Genomic DNA, 21,268 nt, shown 5'->3' on the forward strand with positions numbered 1-21,268 from the left:
TTATTAAAAAAAAAAAATTCCCATTACAGTGAAATTTTTAATAATTTCTATCAAGCTTTCTTTTATCTTACATAAGAACATGAGGAACACAGAAAATATACAAACATCAGTTTCTTTTTAAGAAATCCTCTAACGTGTGCCAGGTTAAAGGGGACATATAGTAAAGAGATGTTACCTTAAGTCTTGGCAAATCTCTGTTGGCTTGCTCTAGCTGGAATCTTAGCTCAAAGTTTTCAGATGATAATCTTAGATTTTCCTTTAGAACTTCTTGTTCTCTTCGATATTGATCATCTGATCCTACACCTGATGTCTTCAGAAAACAGAGGAAAAAAATATTATTATTAAATCATAGGACACTATTTGCTGCACCAGTTGTAGCTGATAACAGCAAGAGATGATTAGTATTTTTCACAGAAAAAAAAATCAAAACAAAATGTTTGCCATCTTTTTGGAATTTTTTCATCACAGAAATTTTGTGACATATAACTGATCTGAGTTGTATCACCAAAGAACAAGATCTAACCTATTTTGTCTTAGGGACATGGTTTAGCGGGCATGGTGACAATGCACTGACAGTTGGACTAGGCGATCTTACAGGTCCTTTCCAACCTTAATGACTGTATCATTCTGTGATTCTAACTATTTTTCTTATATTTTCTAAACTTGCTTAGCCTTTACAAAAAGCTTACAAATGAGCATAAACTCATAAAAAAACCTGCCAAACCACAATTAGCTATCAAACTATTGGTTACAAATGAACTTTTGTCTTTTCTAAAAGACACAAAAAGTGCTGAGTATAGTAAGCTGCTGTGACACTACCTGGGAACAAAATCTAATTTTAAGGACATATTCTGATATGTTTATTAAATACTTCATATAGCGTAAGAATTTAAATGAGGTCAAATAGATCATAGAACAAATAAGTTCCTATATTTTAAGACTTTACCCACAGAGGCTATAACATAAAAAGTACTTTGCATGCCAATTGCAAGTGTAGGTATATGAAAAATTATTAGCCAATATTAGTAAAGAGGAAATCCTTTTGACGATACAATAATCTGTAGGTTTTATTTAAGTAATTATGGAATTAACCATATGACCTATTAATGCACTATTAAGATTATATGAATAATGTACTGTTTCAATATAGGACATTTTTTTCTAAATGTATGTAATATCACACCATATGTCTCTAAAGAATGATCACTGGGCTGCATGCATCATTATGATTATTTGTAAGCTTTTTGCATCAAAACTATAGAATTGACAACTTAGTTGTGAACTGACATACAAATGAATTGTGAAAGTGTAAGATTTGTTTTTATGGACCATTGGGTAATAACTTCAATATCACTGCAGATCATTCAAAACTATTCTATGTCACTTCTACAGAAAAAATGCAAGAGGATTGCTACAGTATCAAACCTCAGGCATTTCACAGGGTTCTGGGGTTGTTTCAACTCCCTCTGTATCACTTTGGTAAGTTTCACATTTATTCTCTGCGGTGTGTTGATTCATTTCATTATTCACATTTATTCTTTGTCCTTCATCATCATTAACTTGATTAGAAGGTTCTCCCGAATAATAGTGATTGCAGCTCCTTCTGTCAGGATAAAGCTCTTCTACACTTTCTTCTTCATCAACATTTGATTGCTTGCATATTTCTTGCTTTCTGTCCTCCTCTTCAAATTCCAAATTAGTTTTTCCATTCTCAGGCTGGGTTACATCTTCTTCTTTATTAGTGCAATTCTCTTCACTATCTTCAGCTGTATTGTTGTTTTTCAATCCTTCCCGAGAAATATCTGTGTCTTCGCACTTTTCATTATCTTCAGGATGCTGTTGCTCAGGACTGACTTCTGTGCCTGCATCCCTGGTAGCCTCATGGCCTTCATTATGCACAAAGGAACTTTGTATGCTTGCTTCCTCATCTATTTCATTGTTATCAGAAGTGCTAAGATTAGTCTGATGTTTGGTTTCATCCCTATTTGAAACAGATTTCTTTTGGAGGTAATTCAAATACTTCTTTTTATTGACACTGACAGGAAGAGACTTGTTCAGTTCAGTTTGATAATATGTACTCTAATTCAAGTTGAGGACAGAATGAAGCATGCAAGAAAAGCAGAAGACAGTAAAACAAAAGAAGAAATAAAGAAACAGACTGTACTGTTGAATTTATTTCCTGAAGAATTAAAAAAATGTAGTAACCCAATATTCACAATATAGTTAACTTTGTACAAATCAAAGCAGAACAAACCACATCTAATGTAACTGAAACGCAGCTAAAAATCTCCTCAAACTCTGCGTGCCACATTTTTCAATCAACGTGGTGAATAAAGTAGTCACTCAGTTGCAGACTCATATTTTTGACAATATATATCCCTTATTTCTCCACAATAGGAAATGGAGAATTTCAGCTTCTACCTGCAGAACTCAGAAACTAGTTCTTTTTTTCTATACAAGAAATGGAGTATTTCATATTCTGTTTTAGAACAATGATTATTTGAAATAAAATTTCCCAAATGATACAGAATAGTAACAGATAATAAATATTTTTGTTAAGTAGGTGCAGTGATAATAGAATCATATTATTAGCTTACCGAGGGCCTAGAATATGTCTCTCTTGAACACTGTCTCTGCAATTCATGAAGCTTTTCCTGAAGGTATTGATTTTTTAAATGTAATTCTTCTACAACAGAATCTCGTGGAATTGCTTGCTGTGTTCTACATCCAAAAATGAATCAAGCCAAAATAAAAAATGGCTATTAATACAGAAGAGCATATCTTTATGTAAAACAAACGTGAAATTCTGGATTACTGGACTGAAACTTCTAATTTTAATGGACTAGTCATACTAAATCAGTGTTATCCATATACACTATTTCAGCTAATCCCCTGAATCAAGAGTACCTACTTTGGGAAAAGGAATCTGCTCTTTTGAGATGTGTGCACCTTCTATTACTGAGGTACACTATGCATTGCAATAATGGATACAATGATTAGGAATACACTGCATAACTACAACATCTAAGTTCCAGAATCTTTCATCAACTAGAAATTATTACAACGTTACTTAAAAGGAGTGGTATGTTTTTTAAACTGTTTCACTTTTAAAATAATGAAACAATGTTGTATAATCTCTGTACATGCACAAGCTTTAAGTTTGTTCCTCATAGACTCATAGGGCTCTTGCAACCTAGTCTGTTTTTTTGTTTGTTTGTTTTCTTTTTTCCTAATTGTATCACTATTGTATCACAGAACTAATGGATCTTTACACAGATCTTTTCTCATTTTGATGAGAAAAACTTCTTTGCAAAAGTGTTGTTAAGCACTGGAATACATTCCACAGGGAGGGGGTTGAGTCACCATCCCTGAATGTGTTTAAAAACCATTTGGATGTGGTGCTCAGGGACATGATTTAGCAGAAGGCTGTTAGTTAGGGTAGTATGGTTAGGTTGTGGTTGGACTTGATGATCTATGAGGTCTTTTCCAACCTGAGCAATTCTATGATTCTATGATTTCATATTTTTTACAGATTTTCTTGAAATGCCTCTCACCTCATGTGAGCAACTTCATTTTCTAAATTTACATTCCGTTTCCTTAGTTCTTCCAGTTCTTTTTCAGTCTCAGAAACTCTTACTCCAACAACACGGTCAACAGTAACACCAGTATTTTTCAGTTTCTTCTGAAGAGTAATTTTCTCTTTTTCAGTCCTGCAAGATGCAGTAAAATAGCAGCTAAAATGTTATTTGTATTTGCTGACTTGCTTTCTTTGGGAGAAAATTTATTTCTTACCTCAAATAATTCTTGTAATTTATTTTGTCACTGTACTGTACCACCCTTTTCGTTAATTAAAGTTACCATACAAATAGTGACTGCTTTACATAAATAAATAAATCACAAATATTGGAAAAAATAGTGACCATGAAGTTAACAGCAGACATGTCACAAGTCATTTGTTGTTCTTGACTGTGTTTTATCTTAAATTTCTGAAAGATTTGCTCTAACCTCAGACAAATGCCATTTTGAAGCAATTTCAATCAACAATCTAACAGTTACACATTTCTATCACTGCACTGATTTTGTAAATAAACATTTAACTTCACTTACTTACTCAATTTCACTGCTATCTATCATCATCATTTGGAGGTCATCACCAACCATCATCACTGCAATCCTGCCATTACTGTACTGAAGTAAACTTAACTTTCATGGAAGCCATACAAATGTGGTTGTTTTTTTTGTTATGTTTTGTTTTAAAAAAGTTTCTGTCTCATCATGCTATAATTGTCAGTACTGCAGTAGCATAACAAACAGTGGCACACTATCCAATTCTAATAGTCTGATTCAATAACACTGAGGTAAGATTCAGTCCGTCTCGCTGAAACTTTTACTTGTTACAGGGAAACAACAGAACACCATATACAAGAAGCATAATAAGGCACATAAATTAGTTGCATTCATAGACAGTTAATTCTAAGGTGTAGAAGAAAAGAAACCTTGTGTTTTCTCTGCAAGTGAAAGGATACTTAAAGGAGTGGCCTGCTGCCTGAAAATTAAATAATTACTTTAATCTCAATAGCAGTATCTAATGTAGGCATCCATCTTGTAATGAGCTGGTATGATTATGTGGCAAAAATATTTGGATTTCTCCTATGCCATCACTTTGTAGCAGAATGTATTAAAAACAACTCACTTGGAATAAAGTTCCTTCAATGTAGTGAACTGTTTAGCTAACGTATCGGTTTCCTTTTCCTTTTCTTTAAGTTTGTTCCGCATCCCTTCCATTCTGATTTGCCATTTTTTACTTTCTTCCCATCTAATTATTTCCTCTTTCGAGGTCTGTGAAGCACATACACAAATTATGTATTTCTTTTCAAACTGTTTTCTTAAAGCAAACAAACAGATTGGAAAACCATGCACAGCATATTTTACATTTTTAAATTTGAAACATCAAACTATAATCAGTCCAAGCTGGATACTCTAAACTTGCTGCAGTAACTGGCATAAAAGGCTGATGCAATTTAATGTTATATTATCAAATTCATCTTCACGTTTTAATGTTCACTTAAAAAAAAAAAAAAAGTGGCAGATTTTAAAAAACTTACACAAACTTGTGAAATATATCCTTTTAATTTAAATTACAGGTTTGTAAAGAAGTTTGTAAAATTAAAGAAAAAGAAGGGCTTTTCTATGCCAATTTACAGGACAGCTATCCTTTTCCTTGCAGCTCACTAGGAGGTTTTATGTTCCTGCTGCAAAGCTGCTCATCTGTACTTTCTTACAGTTACAATTAAGTGCTTATAAAATACGCATCAATTAAGACCTTTATGTATGTGATCACAAATGACTACTGAAAAATCATCCTGTAAACAACCTTTTTATTGTGTCACTGGATTTTTCCTTTCCTTCATTTCATTCCTGTACTTTCTGTCCTGTCTTCACTCTAAAGTTACAGTTACTAAAAGACAGAAAGTAAATTCTTGCAAAGAGGAAAAAAAAAGATTTTGAAAAATGTCTTTAAACACTAAGCAGTAAGTATATAAAAAAAATCTCAAACTAACTGGAAGCATAACTTTAGTCTTGAAATCATACTTAATATTGTAAAGAGTATGAATGATTACTGTGACAAGCCAGTAATTGAAAATGGAAAAATAACAAGCAGAGAAATTGTAAAATGAACACATCTCCAGAAGATCATAACTTCCTGGAAGCGGAGACTGCTTTTGTGAAGAATAACCACTTACAGACACATAATCACTTCACACTTTTTGCTCCTCAAGTACTTCACATTTCTATCACGGCACTGATTTTGTAAATGAACATTTAACTTCACTTACTTACTCAATTTCACTGCTATCTATAAAATCTTAGTTTTCTACAACCTGTGGACTTTTAATTCTACAAAAAGGGCAGGAAAGCATTAAAGTAGAAGCACTTAGTACTAAGCAACAAACAGTAACTTTTGTTACTGTTTGTATTCTACACAGAATACAAAAAAGTGACTGACATGTAACTGCTTTTGATTTTATCAAGTTTGGCTAGTTCACAGTTGTTTTAGGAGGCAGTGGAAAGAGCTGAACTGCCTACATTTAGGATGATATCTTTCAAAGCCACAGTATTTGTATTCATCACATACCTTGTCTTCTTTTATACTTTTTTTTTCTACTTCTTCACACTTCTTCTCAAGTTCATTTTCCAATTTCTTAACTTTCTTCTGAAGTTCATCAATCAGATTTTGCTCACCAACTCTGTTCTGAAAAATTACTCTCAACTTAAAGTTTAATGACCACTACCTAAGTATTTTTCTCCCCACCAAAAATAAAGACTTGAATTCCAATTGGTAGAATTAGCTTACAACCTAAATGATCCTTTAAAAATTATCTTTACTTCAACAGTTCATTCAACAATTCATTCAACAAATGCATTCTAAACTTAATTCAGTAGTAAGTAGTTGAGTTCAAAAACAAAGTTGAGACAGTTATACTTCCGAACAGAGAAGTGAGGGCAGACAGGAAGATCACAAAATTCAAGCTAGCCATTCTTAGCAGCTTTAAAAGTGGCAATTCATCTCTTCAGATTCTTAAATTTGTTACAAGGAAAACATATTTTTTAGCCTGTTCAGTGTATTTGAGACATACTTCCAACAGGAAAAACTAATAAGCTCATGTGTAACCCAGCTGATAGCAAACATACAATTTTAAACTGAGTATTGGTCTCAATGCCTGTCAAAGGTAGTTAACCCTCCATCAAGCCAGCCCATCTAGTATAAAAGCTTGACCAAGATGAAATACAGTTTAAAAAATTTCTTCTACCTGAATACCACTGGTTAGCCTCCTGGTCCGTTTCTTCAGTTCTTCATTTTCCATTTCGATTTCATTTTTTTCTCTCATCATTTTAGTAAGTGCCTTTTGTTTCCTCTGAAGTTCTTGGTTCAGTTCATCCCTTTCATCTAACAAAGCACTCTCCCTGTTTTTACTTAGTTTAAGGTTATCTGTAAGTTTTGAAATCTGATTATTCAGTTCTTCTATTTGTGTCTAGAGAAAAAAAAAAACAAACACAAACCATCAAGATATACCAGATACATAATAATAGAATACAAAGACATTAGCTTGTACTCACCATGAGCCTCTTTGTTTCTCTGTCAACAATCTCCTGAACGTTCATATATGCCTCTTTTTGTGACGCTGCAGAAATTATCTGCTGTTCAGCATTAGCAGTCATTTCTGCTCGAAGTACCAAAAGTGCTTTACTCAAAGCCTGAAAATAAAAAATGCAAGTTCTAATACCAGAAGAAGCTGCTAATATGAACATCAGAAAACAACAAAATGCAACTGTATTTTATGTTAAATTATGCAATTATATTTCACCTCTTGCTGTAGCATACATATAATTCTTAAACATTAAGCCACTTTAAGCATTAATTTTTGTTTATGACCTAGATATGTAATTTTTGTTGACTGACTTTCTGCTGCTTCTCTTTTAGGGCTAACTGGTTCTTCAGCTGTTCCACTAAGCTCTTCATTATTGTTGTAGGTGCTCTCTTATTTGCTTCTTTTTGAGCCTCTAGTTCAGCTTTTACATTGGCTAATTCCTTCTCCACGTGAGACAGCACTTTCTTCAATCCATTTGCTTCATCTTTCAGTAGTTCCACATCAACTGTGTGCTTTTCCTGAAGCCTAATGTAAAATAAGCATTAATAGGGCACACTGCTTAATTATTAGCTAGCAAACTTCAAATAAAACAACAATGTTGTATTTTGTGTTGTTAAAACAAATCATTGTACAAACACAGAATGGGCTGGGTTGGACGGGACATCCAAGCTCATCTATTTCCAACCCACTTGTCATGGGCAGGGACACTTCTCACTGGGTCAGGCTGCCCAAGGCCCCAGCCAGTCTAGCCTTGCATGCATCTGGGGATGGGGCATCCATCCTCTGGGCAACCTGTTCCAGTGCCTTACCATCTCATGAGTAAAAAAATGGTATACAGTTTGAGAATAGCAAAAAAAATTTAAAAAATAATAAAAAATAATAATAAAAAAAATCTTAGCATAGAGTGTCTCCACTTAATAAGGAAATTATTCAAGAATAATTGACAAATCAATCTGTAACAATGTTCTAGTTTAATTCCTGTCCTTGACTGCTACGGAAACCATCATCCTTTTTTCTTTTTAACAAGTCTTACATTCCCATGTGTTTAAACTTGTCAGGCAGCAAGTTCAAATGGGTGGTAGAGAGTGCAGAGGAAGTATAACAATACCTTAAAGACAACTCCCATACCAAGACTAATTAAATACTTTGTTTTTGATTGGATGGCACGAAGTTTATAACTGAAATACATTTTCTCAAGCCACATTTTTCAATATCAGCCTTAATGAAGATCTTCAAAGCAAAAATAGTTTACATTTACCAACCATAATAACTCTTACATTTTTTTTAGCTAAACCTAAATATCAGCTAAAATACGCTCAATTCAACAGACCACTTCAGTAACAGCAATGCATAGCTGACCAACGGTGACTTAATGGTGACAGTCTAAAAACTTACTGGGCTCTGATGGTCTCAAACTCTTTGATTTTCATTACAGTAATCTGTTTTTGTTTCTCCAAATCAGATGATGTTTTCTTTAATTTACCAACAAGCGAAGCAAGAGAATTGTCCTGTTCTACTACAGTTTGCTCCATTTCAGCTAAACGGAGGAAGTGTTTGTTGCTGTTAAGTGATAAAGAAGGATCTTCCATTAACTCCTGTAAAAAAGAACAAATGTGTGTGATAAACACCTTACGCTTTAAATCAAAAGTTAGTGATGCATTTTAAATTCAGTTCTAACCAAACATTAGTATCTAGCAATTTATCTACTGAGATACAATTCCTATGCTACTTTGAAAAGAACTTTGCAGGTGGAAAAATCTACAGAATAACCAATTACATATGGCTGTCACCTTATCATCAATTGTCAAAGGAAAATCTGCATTAAAATGAAATTAATGCAACTGACTGAAAACAATAAAGAAAAAATAAACCTCCCTTCTTCCCCTTTAAATCTATAGATTAGATTAAGAACAATGATCTTATAGTCTAAAGCAGAAACTTTGTGTTTTACACTTGTCCTCTAATTCATCAATGTCAAATTCAGGAATATCTTAAGTTCTTTCTGTATTGACCATCTATTTATTTTTCATCATCACTATTACTTAATTTTGACTATAAAACTGTTCTTTTGAGTAACCAATTTCAAAATATAGGAACAACTTCACTAATCCCACAAATACACATAACTCACCAAAGCAGTCTGTTTCAATTTATTAAGAGAATTCTCAGTACACAAATCTAACTTCTGGTGTAGAGCTCTAATGTCTTCTTCATGTTTCTTTGCTGTTTCCTCTTGTTCCTGTTAGTTCAAAATAAAAATGTGATTCTACTGATGCACATGGAACTGAAGTACCCTCCACATAGATTCTTCAGTTATTGCTCAGTATCGTTTCCTCCAGTTCTGTTTTTCAAAAGACTTCTCATCTTGTTAATGATTATACCTTTCTTTTTTTTTCCCTTTTCTCAGCACTTACTACTAGAAAAAAATGGACTATTACAGTTTTAAAATATATTGTAAGTAGTGTACTGCAAAAGAACAGGAGCTAGAAAGCAAACACCAAAAGCTGTTTGTGCTCCTCGCCAACTGTGTCTCACTATGGGTAGTGATATTCATACTATATAGTTTTCAGGGCTGTTTAGACTAATTTTAATGTGATGCTATGGGTTGAATGTCTACTACCTGACAGAGCATAGTAGGTTCATTCTTAAGACTGCATCTTCTGTTTTATTTCCTATCCTAGAACTTGATCTTTCTCAGATAAAATAACTATATACGTTAACTAAACAATGATGCTTCAGATATGTGCTTCTGATCCAAATACACTAAAACAGAGGCATCTTTAGTCTTGAAATATCTCCTAAACAAAAGGTTTATTGTTTCAAAATACGCTTTAAGAATCTAAAAATTATAGAATTTGCTTTAAGAATACAATAATATGCTTTAACACAAGGTTATACTTTAAAAGTATATTTTAAATGTCAGCATATTTAAGAAGTGTGTTTTCCATAAATGCTTTTCTTTCATATGTCTTCCAAATTTACTACAAGATGCAGTCCACAGATCACTGGTGCAAATACTTGTAAAGTCTCTGGAATAACGGAGTCCACTTCTCACAGCAAATTTTTATTATCTTCCTGTCATACTAATTTAATTCCTAGACATAGACCATATACATAAACCTCTTGACTAAGCAAACCTCTTATTTAAAGAAGTTAATAAATTATACATGAACTTTCTACAGAAAAAGAAAGAAACAAAACAAGTAACAGTATTCTGTTCTGAGACAAAAAAAAAAATTTCCACTAGCAGTGAGGTCAACAAAAACCTTACAAATGGAAAAAAAAGTTTATGCAAAACATAAATACCTCTCTTGCTTTAGCAAGCAGATCTTGGTATTTTTTTAACATTTCCTCCTTCTGATTTAATCGTAATTGCATATTTGCAATAGTTTGATGAGCAATTTTTATTGCATGATGGTACTCTGGATCATCTTCTTTTTTGCATAATTCAGCTATTATTTTCTCTTTTTCTGACGTTGAAGGTAACTGAAGTCTAAGTTCACTTATAATTTTATCCCTGGATAAAACATTTTGTTCAGCTTTCCACAGAGCAGCTTCCTTTTCTTTTAATTTCTACAACAGAAAACAATTATTGAATTCACAGAACTCAAATGCTGCAAAAAAAGAGCTTACATTTTAAAAAATCTAACAAGATTTGTCTAAATGGGTTTACAATCAAAAGGTTTTCTGTATGTAATTTTGGCTGTATGGAATTACTATTAGATCAAGAAAGCTCCAGGGTATCTTCTGCTTACATACTTTGTACTGTCCCACTTTGTACTATCAAAACTAATGTGGTGGTGTTTTTGAAATTAATAAACTGAACGCTGTACAAGAACATCCTATCCTAGTAAAGATATAATCTAAATTAATCAAAAATTAATCAAAAATGTTCCCCAATAATCTGTCCCAACTGAAAGAACTACATAACTGCAAATAAATATATTATCTACATTTTTTCTGAGTTAAAATGTTTCTAAGGGAATCAACACATCTGATGGACATTCATAAAAGGTATTTGTTAGAGAAATATAATTATGGACATAGAAATACAACCTTTATCCTTTATATGGTACGTTACACATTTAATTACCTCCTCTAGTGATTTGCAGGTTGCCCTTGTTTCCACAATTGTTCGAACATGCTCCTGAATCTTCCTCAAAGCCAGCTCAAGTTGTTGTGGGAGGGGCAAACTAGGGTCTGGAACCGATCCTGTTGCCTCTTCACACTGTACAGAAAAATTTGTATTCATATTATACAACAGCTCTGAAAAATGTGCTTCTTAATTTATTTATAATTAATTCAATGCGTGTACCTTTAGTGCAGTACTAAGTATTTCATTCTGTTGCTGATCATATACGTCTAATTGGCGCTGCAATTCTAATTCCCTCTGGTCCCATGCCATTTGCCTTTCTTCGTGAAACTGTAACAAATGTTTGATAAAAGCATTTTACTTATTAAAGGCAATGGAGAATTTATAACCAACTTAAACAGAAAAAAAAAAGATGAAGTGCTATTCTAATAGCCCATTTGCTATTAAAAATTATTACAGAACTATGATAAAAACATCTGTTGCAAATCTTACTACCAAGAATAACTTCAAAATCACTTAAAGAATATGCTGTTTTTCAAGTAGTATGCAGAAATGCATACCTTGTTCTGCTGCACAACTTCTTCTTCCAAATTATTGATTGTGCATTCGTATTCCGAAATTATGTTATGCAAATACTTCATCTCTTCCTTTTGCTTGACTAATTCTCGATTGAGTTTAAGTTCCTGCAGATGGAGTTCCTCCATCTTCATATGCCATTCTATTACCTAATAATGAAAGAGAAACAGTATTATCATCTACCAAGCCTACAAGCCACCTAGATGCAGTTACACTTTGAGGAAGGGCAGCATTTATCTAAGCAAGGGAAATATTCTGCCTTTTTAAGTTTCTTCCTTTGAATGAGGCACCATGGTAAGATTATGAACTGCAAAAGGAATTATGAAAAGCACAAAAGACAATTGGATAGGCAAAATGTTTCACCCACGCTGACTAAAACCTCTCTCTAAATAATTTTCAAATGACCTAACCAACTACACAGGGATTTGGAAGAGAAGTGAGAATGCCTTATTCAAATTGCAAAGCAGTATTTTTACAATAGCAAAATACGGCTAAGTAGAATTATATGGCTATAATAACATTTCTGAGCATACTTCCCTTGGATCTATTTAGAAGTCAGGAATTTGTAGCAAAGATTTCAGTACAAGCTCATGTAACAGAACTTCAGAATATTACTCTGCATTTAATTTAATTTAGTGCATAATTTAATTTAATTCATAATTTAATTAAATTTAATGCAATTTAATTCACAGTAAGACCCTATTTCCTATGCCACTTAATTAGAAAAAGAAAATTAGTAACTCTGACTGCACTGACTTTTACACAGCAAATAACTAATCATGTTGCTACTTTTTTAAAATAGGAAAAACAATAATGACAGCTGTCTTATTCTGACACAGTACATTTTGAGATCTTGAAGCTCTACATTAAACAGAGGTTCAGGAAACACACTGAAATGAAATTTAGCATAAATGCTAAATTAGATTCAGATTGCTACTCAAAGCTGTAAGAAAGCAAACCTTCTGAGCTCCTCTCGTATCCTTCAATGCATTTAATAACTCTTCCAAACTTTTCAGCTTCAACTCCACCTCCAGTGCTCTGTTTTCTGCATTTCGACGGTCCTGCTGGGCACGCTGGACTTCTTCTAGGATTTTCAGTTTGTCACTTTGTAGCTGAATCATTGTCCTCGAGAATTTTTCTTGTTGTGCTAAAGGTAGAGCCCCACTAAACTGTCTCCGCAAAGACTGAACTGTCTGTCGTAGATGTTTTGCTCTATTCCTTCCTTCCAGTCGGGCAAAATATAAGGCATGCTCTTTGTCATTAAGTTTCTGCTCTAAATGCAGATTGTGGATTTCCACTTTCTTTAGTTTCAATTTTAGAGTCTCCAACTTGCCTATAGCAATGGATTCACTGTCTTGAAGGGCTATGATACGCTGATGCAGTTTAGCAATAATTGCTTTTTCATCAGACTGTGCCTAAGAAAAAAATTATAGATCAAAATAATTTTTCAGGTATATTAATGGAGTGTATTAATGCAGCTATTACCTTTTGTATTTTATATATTGCATGATTTTTATTCCACAGATACAAGCCTCTAAAAAAAACTTTTTATTTTCCCAATCTTATTAATACAGCCATATGTTTAAAGTAGACTTTTTCAGATACCAATCTTAAAAACTGTTTCCTTCCAAAATACCAAGGAGTAGGGAAGAAAAGCAAACCGAATATAATAACATAAAAGCCAGCAGAAGTGTTATATCCAGGGATTGAAACCATTCTAGAAGACAGAGGCAATCCCAAGAAATTGTTTTAGCTTGTAACAGAAAAAGATAGCGAGCTTTATCTTCAAGCTTCACAAGTCAAAGCCTGTCTCATAAAAATAAAAACATAAAAAAACACTACCAACACTCTTGATTTTCTGTTTAAAAATTGACCCTTATTAATTACATAGGCATATATGTAAATAACATAGAAATAAGCTCAGGGTCTTTTTTTTTTTTTAGCTGTACAACTAGAAATGAAAAAAAATATATACACAATTATGAAAGTAAATACACAAAATTCCTGAAAGGGTATGAACAAAGGATTGGTTTGGTAAGATCCTTCTGAAATACTTTCACAGGTTCCTCATTTACTGTAAAATTATTTCATTTCTTCCTTGCCCCGAGAAAAAAAAAAATTCAAAGCAGAGTGCTAATAAACATTAATATTGCTGTACCTGACAGTCTAAAACTTGCATTCTAAGAGATTCCACTTCCTTCTCTCTGCATTGCTGACGTGCCTCTAGAGCTTCAACTTGCATTCTTGCAACATCAGACAGTTCTCTCAACCTTACAGGAAAAACAAGAGCATTGTGTTGCTTCAAACCACCTAATAACTTGTTAGTTTTTCTACACTGAACATGCTAAGAAAAGATGTTTATTTTGTACCCTCCTATCAAATATTTGAAGTTTGTTTTTCAGTGCTTTTCAGCACTCTTCTTTACTGCTCAGGAATCTTGTTAGAAAAATTCTTTTGTATTGCTTCTCACCTTTTATGATGGATTTTTCCTGTAAGTTTCCTACCAGTAATCTTCTCAAAGAAAACAAAGTCATGGTTTTTCCTTGAAGTACTTCTCTCCTTCTCTGTCTCCCTCCCAGTTCAAGATGTAAATGCGCACCAGGATTCACTCTCTATTACATTCTCTGCTTCCCCAAGTCTAATGCCCCATTTTCAGCATCAGAATCACTGCACATATCCACAGACTTTGCTAATTTAGGAAGATAGCAGGATTATGTTATTTGTTGTGGATGGTTGTGGCATAGAAACAGGAAAAAAACCTTAACTAATTTGTTTAAACATGTTAGCAATTAATATTTTAGGACACGCTTATGATTATCTATCCAAGCCAGCATTTAATTCCTTGTTCAAATCACGAGTCAAAAAAAATGAATTAAACACTTAATTTCCATTCTAAATTTGGCATATATAAATGCAAAAAAAAATCAAACATTGAAAAGTGTTATATGCAAGTATTTGAGCCAGTACAGTTTTTTGTTGTTGTAGTTGTTTTTCACAAATCCAAGCACTGCATTATTTATTTGTTACCTCCGCACTTACTTCGATACTTCCATCTTGAGCTCCATCTCACGCTTCTCTAGGTCCATGATTTGTCGTCTGTCTGCATCACTCACTGACTTACTTACACTATTTGACAGTTCATCTCTTAATTCCTGTTCCACTTTCTGTGCCTCAAGATTGATTTTGGTGAGCTTAAAAAAAGAAGCAAAAAAAGAGAACGATATTGTAAGCACACAACTGATCCCAAACCTGCAAAGAAAACAAAGTGCCCAAAGTAACTTCTTTTAAAGGCATTACAAAACACTGTTCAGCCACATTTGAAAACTAGTTTATTTTCTCTCTGCTTAAACATATTTTTGTTCACAGCATTGCATGCATTTAGGGGGAGATATACAGATCAGCGTGGAACAGATTTCTAAATTAAACCCTATTTTAATTAGTGAATTTTCTTAAAATCGTTCCAACAAAGATCTTGCTTTTAAAAGAAAAAAAAGAAAAAAAATAGTAAAACTATAAGCTCTTTAGGAAATGAACTGTTTTACTTACATATTTAATTTACTGTGCAGCATATTGGGATCGATAACAGAAATACTGGCAATAACTGTTCAGAGTCCTAATACCATATTTGTTTTGTTCTTTTTTAAAAACACCTTTATCAACAACCTGATTGTTAAATATTGAGTAAACACAGTATCACATCAAAGAGCATTAGGAAAGATGGGACACATGAAAAGCATTACGGGACACACAGAACCTTAGGAATTAATTTACCAAATACAGTTCTTGCAGATTAATTTGATACAACTCATCAATAAAATAATAAGCACAAGTCTTACAAAGAGAGGCTGATGGAACTGGGACTGTTCTGTCTGGAGAAGAGGAGGCTCAGGGAAGACCTTATCTATATATCTTATCTATATAGCTTATCTATAGCTACCTGAAAGGAGGTTGCGGTAAGGTGGTGATCTGATACTTCTCCAGTATAACTAGTGATAGGACAAGAGGGAATGGCCTTAAGTTGCACCAAGGGGAGGTTCAAGTAGGATATTACAAAAAATTTATCTCTGAAAGAGTGGTCAAGCACTGGAACAGGCTCCCCAGGAAGGTAGTTGAGTCACCATCCCTGGAAGTGTTCAAGAAATGTTTAGTTGTTGTACTGAGGGACATGATTTAGTGGGAAAATATTGGTGGTAGGTGGACAGTCGGAGTAGGTGATCTTGGAGGTCTCTTCAACTTTGGTGATTCTATGATTAAGAAAATAATTAATTTCCTAAACAAACAAAACCATTTGGTATATCTTATTATCTGGATTTCATATATTTGAGGCAGTACTCTGAAAAAAAATCAAACTACTCAAATAGATGTTCTTATGGGAACTGTGAAAAGGGTAAGAAAACAAGGTCACATTGAAAGAGATTTATGAGTTTAGAATGTGAAGATTTCCTGTTCTCAAAGTGATAGCGCAGTTTTCATTAATTACCTGAGAAAATGCCTGAGCTATTAATGAAAAAGAAGAAATTATTCCATCACAAGAGGCTCTAAGAATATCAGAAAAATTAGAATTTAAAAAATTGAATAAAGTCTCCTACTATTAAATAATGAATTTATAAAACAAACTTTAAATAGAAATACTGCAGACAAAGAAATCCACCAAGATTAAATCTGATGTAACAAGTAATTATAAGGATCATCAGCTTCAACAGCACATTACTTCTATGCCTGTATTACAGAAAATTCTTGGCATGTCACATAAGAACATAGTCTGCAAAAGAATCATGACATTCACTTACAAAGCTCTAACAATTGAAATCAATAATAAGAGGAAAATTAGCAGAGAAGATTGTATGAATTAGACATAAGAAACGGGTGAAGAATAGGCTTCTTCCTGTGAGTCTCCTGATAAACTAGAAAACTATGTCAAACTGCTCATCATGTGTTTTATAGAGAACAAATGTTATTTGAAATAAATGGTCAGTATTTATGTTTTTTAACAGATGTTCAGTCATGCAAATTTGCAGCTTATAAAAGGCATCTGTATTTTGCATCATAAATTTGTCAGTCAAAATGATACATAACTGAGTAATACTTTTCAAAAAACTCAAGTAAATGCTTCTAATGTGTGTCAAATTATGTTGTTAATTCTGAACACACTTACCTCAGCAAACTTTGTTTCCAATTCGAAATTGCGTTCTTCTACTTGCTTTAAAGTATTCCTTAACTGTTCATACATATGTTGAGAATGTTCTGCTCTCTGTCTTTCATTTAGTTCCTTCATTTCTAACATGGCAATTTTCTTAGAAATTGATGAAATCTCACTGTTGGTTATTGCTTTCGTTGCCTTGTCCATGGCACTGTCATCCCCTATATTCAAAAATATTTACATTACAGAATACACAGGCTGATTCAACTAAGAAAATTATTTACATCTTGAAGGAGTCTCTCTTTATCCTTCTTATATAAACTTTATCTAAACATACATTAGATTAGATGTCAGAGAAATGTTTTACTGAGAGAGTGGTGAGATGCTGGAACAGGTTGCCTAGAGAGGCTGTGGATGTCCCATCCCTGGAGGTGTTTAAGACCAGATTGGGTGGGGCCCTGGGCAGCCTGGTCTAGTACTAACCTAGCAGCTGGCAACACTGCCTGTGGTAGGTGGGTTGGAATTTGATGATCCTTGAGGTCCCTTCCAACCCAAGCCATTCTATGATGCTATACTGATTTTTAAACTGGAGGCACAGCTATTTGAAAAGTATTGCCTTATTACATTTTTTAAATATCTGATCAGGATAAAATATTATTATCCATTTTAAATGTGTGTATCTGCAACTGTGGTTAGAAAACTAACAACTGCTTTCAGCATTTACTTCGTTTTTCTTCAGCTGGTAAATCTTCAAGAAATTTAATTAAAAATCTTTGAAAGAAAAATAACTGAATGAGTTCTTCTTGAATAATGAGAACAGATGTAAAATATAATTAAGAAAAAACATTTTGTTTCAGAACATGAATCCAGAAAAAAGAGATCATTTTCTGACCACCAATGAAGTACTTTAACTGACAACTGAGTTAGAAAAAAATAAAAAAATAAAATCAGTAGATATAGCTTTGCAAGTTCTGTCTTTTAAACTCTTGACCCAACTATCCAAAAGTCAATGCAAAATAGTTTCCAGAGGAAGAAAACAATCTGGGTTTGGTAGAATAGGTAAGTAAAATGAAACCAAACAAAAGAAGAAAAAAAATCACACAGAAATTATTTGAAAAAATGAAGACTATTATAATGCAAGATACAAAATAATGTTGACTTTTTTCTTAAAACAGATACATGAATTTTAAAACATTGTAAAATACAACTTTTAAACAGAACCATTTGTTTTTTAATGTTGCAATTCGACCTCCATACTTACCCAGTTTAGTCATTTGTTCCCAAGCCTGTTCTATAGTATGAAGTTTCTCTTTTGTGATTTCCAGTTCCTTATTCAAGAAATTGATCTGTGCTTTTAAGGATTCATTTTCATGCTACATGACAGAAAATTTGCAACATAACAGCAAACTATTAAACTTTAGCAGACTTGATGTTTATTATCTATAAAATCTAAAATTAACACATTTTACGTAAGTACAACAAATTTATGTTTTGGAACAGAATAGCTTAAGTTACCTCATAAGCTTTTTCTGTTGAATTTTACTATCAAATTACCACTACCACAAATATTTAGCATTACAGTGACTTTGGTTCCTAGATTTCTATGTCTAATTCTAGATGGTCTAAGTTTGTCATATTAAGCATATCATTTCCAGCAGGAAGAGGAGAAGTACTTCTGGAGGATATTTCATTTTGCACCTAAGTACATGTTTGAGATTGATCAAAAACAATACCAGCAACAAATTAAAGAACCTTTTAAGCGTGGAATGAAAGCTGGGACTTTTCATGTTTCTTAATACACTGACAAATTACCAGTAAACAAATTAAAATAGTAATAATTGGACTTGCTCCAACATCTCATATTCATCATAGAAATGTTTTAACTTGTAATTTTAGTGTTAGGACTTGCAATGCTACAGAAGACAAGTTCTGTCTTTCTATTAACCCAGCAGAAAAAAAAAAAGCAGAATCAAAGTACAGTGAGGTGTAATTTTGAACCTTAAGGCTCAAAGGTAACACAGACTTTACCTCCATGTGTTCCATGTTTGTTGTCCGCTGGACGAGCAAATTATCTTTTTGTAACATATCTCTGTATTTAGCAGTTAATGCATTATACTGCTTATTAGCCAGTTCTAGTTCAGACAGTGGAACACTACCATCCAACACTTTTTGTAGAGCTGCAATCTTGAAGCTAGCCATTTCCTATGAAAATAATCAATATAATGAGTTAATGAGATTTACTAGATAAAAATTACTTCAAAGAAAAAGAGAATAATAGTTATTACAATGTTAGAATATGATACTGTTTTAACTTACTACATTAATATACATCTTTATGCACTGTTTCCAACAAACACTGACAAAATTTTGCTGGTACAGAACTGTCCAGATGATTCTATCATTAGTTACCTCTACATCATGACACATTTGTAAAAACATACTTTATAAAGATGGCTTAATGCAGGTGCTATCAACTTGAAGGGCCAAGAAGTGTGATATGATTTCATATGACACTGTCAATATAAAGAACTTATTGAAGCTATTTCAGAAGAAGAAAACAGATCTCATATTATACAAAGAATGCTTTGACAAAACAGCATTGAGCAAGCACTTACATGAAGTATTCAACAAACGAGTACTGCTCAAGTTTTTTAAAAAAGTATATTTACAGCCAAACTGTAAAAGTAAAATATACCTTGAATCGTTGCAAATGTCCAATCTTCCCTTCAACTGCAGTCTCCATATGTGTAATTTCACTCTTCAATTTCTCATTTTCTTTTCTAAGACGTCGTTCTATCTCAAGTAGAGTGGTATACTGCCTTGTTAAGGACCTTTCATTAACGCGTAAAACAGTTATTTTTCTATTATTTTCTGCAAGCCATTTTTTTGTTTCATCTGGATCCAGCTCAAGTGCACTGAGTAAATTCTGTAAAAATACTTTTTTTTAACAAGAATCTTGTACAGATATATGGTAGAATTCAAATCCATTGATGTTGACAAGTTTCCTTTGTAAAAATACATTTTCAAAACTAATTTTAATAATTCCATTAATCTGAAATAATTTAGTTTTGTAGTAAAATATACATGCAGACTAAATATATGCATAAACATACAAGGAAAGAAAAAATCTAAATCTTCGAAGTCATTAATTTCTGAAGAATAGTTTCCAAACTTAGAATAAAATAATTCTCTACGGATTCATCTGTTTTCATTCTTTTACTAACCTTATATATTTCTAATCATAATAAAATGTTTTTGAATTATCTTCTAGACTAAATAAAATTAGCATAGTACTTAACAAACACTAATAATGACCTGCTTTGAGACCCGTATTTTCAGAACTAAGATCTGTAAAGTAACCACATGATCTCTGCGCTCTCATAGGTACATTCGTGTGTGCACATGTTTGTACGCATATATAAATCCTGGAGGGGCTGTGGAAAGAAACTACAGTGACTCAGGTCACAGAAGACACTTGAGCTTCAGCTTTACTGTTGTACACATCAGCCAAGAAGACAGGGAAAAGGAACTGGAGCTGTAAAAATCCCAGATTTCTCCAACCCTAATGAAGAAGAGTAGTCCTTCTTGTGCCTCCTGGAGGCCTGAAGCGATTCAAAAATCTAGTTCCTAACAACTAGCATGCTTTCTGCTTTTTAGGCCTACAGTAAAATGCTATAGGTGTCTTAACAATATAATAGTATAGTTTACTTTTTGTATTCTTGATACTGAATGTACAGTTCCCTGACAGTTAATTACATTTCAATAATAAATAAATAATTTCCCTTCTGATTAGATTTGAATTGAGCAGATTTTCCCTGTGCAACATTTTGCTATTCTAATAAATGATAGTACTGTTTTATAATCACTCTTTATTAGCTTCTACTTATCAATATGTTTTTAAAGAGGAAGCAACAAAAGTACTTACAGAGTATTCCTTTATTTTTGTAGCATCTTGTTCTTTTTGCTCCTCCAGCTTTTTCTTTTCCTGTTTCATTTCTTCTGATTCTTTCTGCCAGTTTTCCTTTTCTCTAAAACAGTAATTAAATACATTCATTCAGAATCATGAAGCACTTGGTGATTTTCAAAACTGTATCTAAGCCAGCAACACTGAAATACTGCAAACCAAGATTATTATCTTTTTAAAAGCAATAATGTAATTTTTAAAGGTATTATAACGTATAGGTGGATAACTGAAAACTGAAAACTTATCTCCTCTGTTTGGGTTGCAGCTAGATTAACAATTTCCCTCAGGAAATAGGCAAAATTAAACTTAGAATCCTCATATCCAAGATCAGCATCAGAGGTCCA

General features: G+C 33.0%; 1 protein-coding gene and 1 long non-coding RNA gene across 7 annotated transcripts in view; one reads left to right on the plus strand and one right to left on the minus strand.

Moving 5' to 3' along the window:
* The window catches only part of LOC116216730, a 4,595-nt gene extending 1,246 nt beyond the window's left edge, over window positions 1-3,349 (plus strand). Inside the window, exons 2-3 of the long non-coding RNA XR_004160046.1 lie at window positions 1,393-1,479; window positions 2,885-3,349. This is a non-coding gene — a long non-coding RNA (uncharacterized LOC116216730). The remainder of the gene's footprint in view (window positions 1-1,392; window positions 1,480-2,884) is intronic.
* The window catches only part of CEP290 (centrosomal protein 290), a 52,430-nt gene that overhangs the window by 10,428 nt on the left and 20,734 nt on the right, over window positions 1-21,268 (minus strand). For all 6 annotated transcript variants that reach the window (XM_019613637.2, XM_031553811.1, XM_019613634.2 and 3 more), the window contains 22 exons: window positions 20,886-20,988; window positions 19,656-19,886; window positions 18,989-19,162; window positions 18,222-18,333; window positions 16,976-17,181; window positions 14,860-15,011; window positions 13,979-14,090; window positions 12,780-13,235; window positions 11,805-11,969; window positions 11,467-11,574; window positions 11,245-11,379; window positions 10,458-10,724; window positions 9,283-9,390; window positions 8,547-8,746; window positions 7,463-7,676; window positions 7,120-7,257; window positions 6,813-7,034; window positions 6,137-6,253; window positions 4,694-4,839; window positions 3,555-3,710; window positions 2,598-2,721; window positions 176-310 (listed from right to left, as the gene is read on the minus strand). In XM_019613637.2, the coding sequence (XP_019469182.1) occupies window positions 176-310; window positions 2,598-2,721; window positions 3,555-3,710; window positions 4,694-4,839; window positions 6,137-6,253; window positions 6,813-7,034; window positions 7,120-7,257; window positions 7,463-7,676; window positions 8,547-8,746; window positions 9,283-9,390; window positions 10,458-10,724; window positions 11,245-11,379; window positions 11,467-11,574; window positions 11,805-11,969; window positions 12,780-13,235; window positions 13,979-14,090; window positions 14,860-15,011; window positions 16,976-17,181; window positions 18,222-18,333; window positions 18,989-19,162; window positions 19,656-19,886; window positions 20,886-20,988 (3,781 nt within the window). The remainder of the gene's footprint in view (window positions 1-175; window positions 311-2,597; window positions 2,722-3,554; window positions 3,711-4,693; window positions 4,840-6,136; window positions 6,254-6,812; window positions 7,035-7,119; window positions 7,258-7,462; window positions 7,677-8,546; window positions 8,747-9,282; window positions 9,391-10,457; window positions 10,725-11,244; window positions 11,380-11,466; window positions 11,575-11,804; window positions 11,970-12,779; window positions 13,236-13,978; window positions 14,091-14,859; window positions 15,012-16,975; window positions 17,182-18,221; window positions 18,334-18,988; window positions 19,163-19,655; window positions 19,887-20,885; window positions 20,989-21,268) is intronic.

The sequence above is a fragment of the Meleagris gallopavo genome, chromosome 1, assembly GCF_000146605.3.
Source record: "Meleagris gallopavo isolate NT-WF06-2002-E0010 breed Aviagen turkey brand Nicholas breeding stock chromosome 1, Turkey_5.1, whole genome shotgun sequence".
NCBI classification, from domain to species: Eukaryota; Metazoa; Chordata; class Aves; order Galliformes; family Phasianidae; genus Meleagris; species Meleagris gallopavo.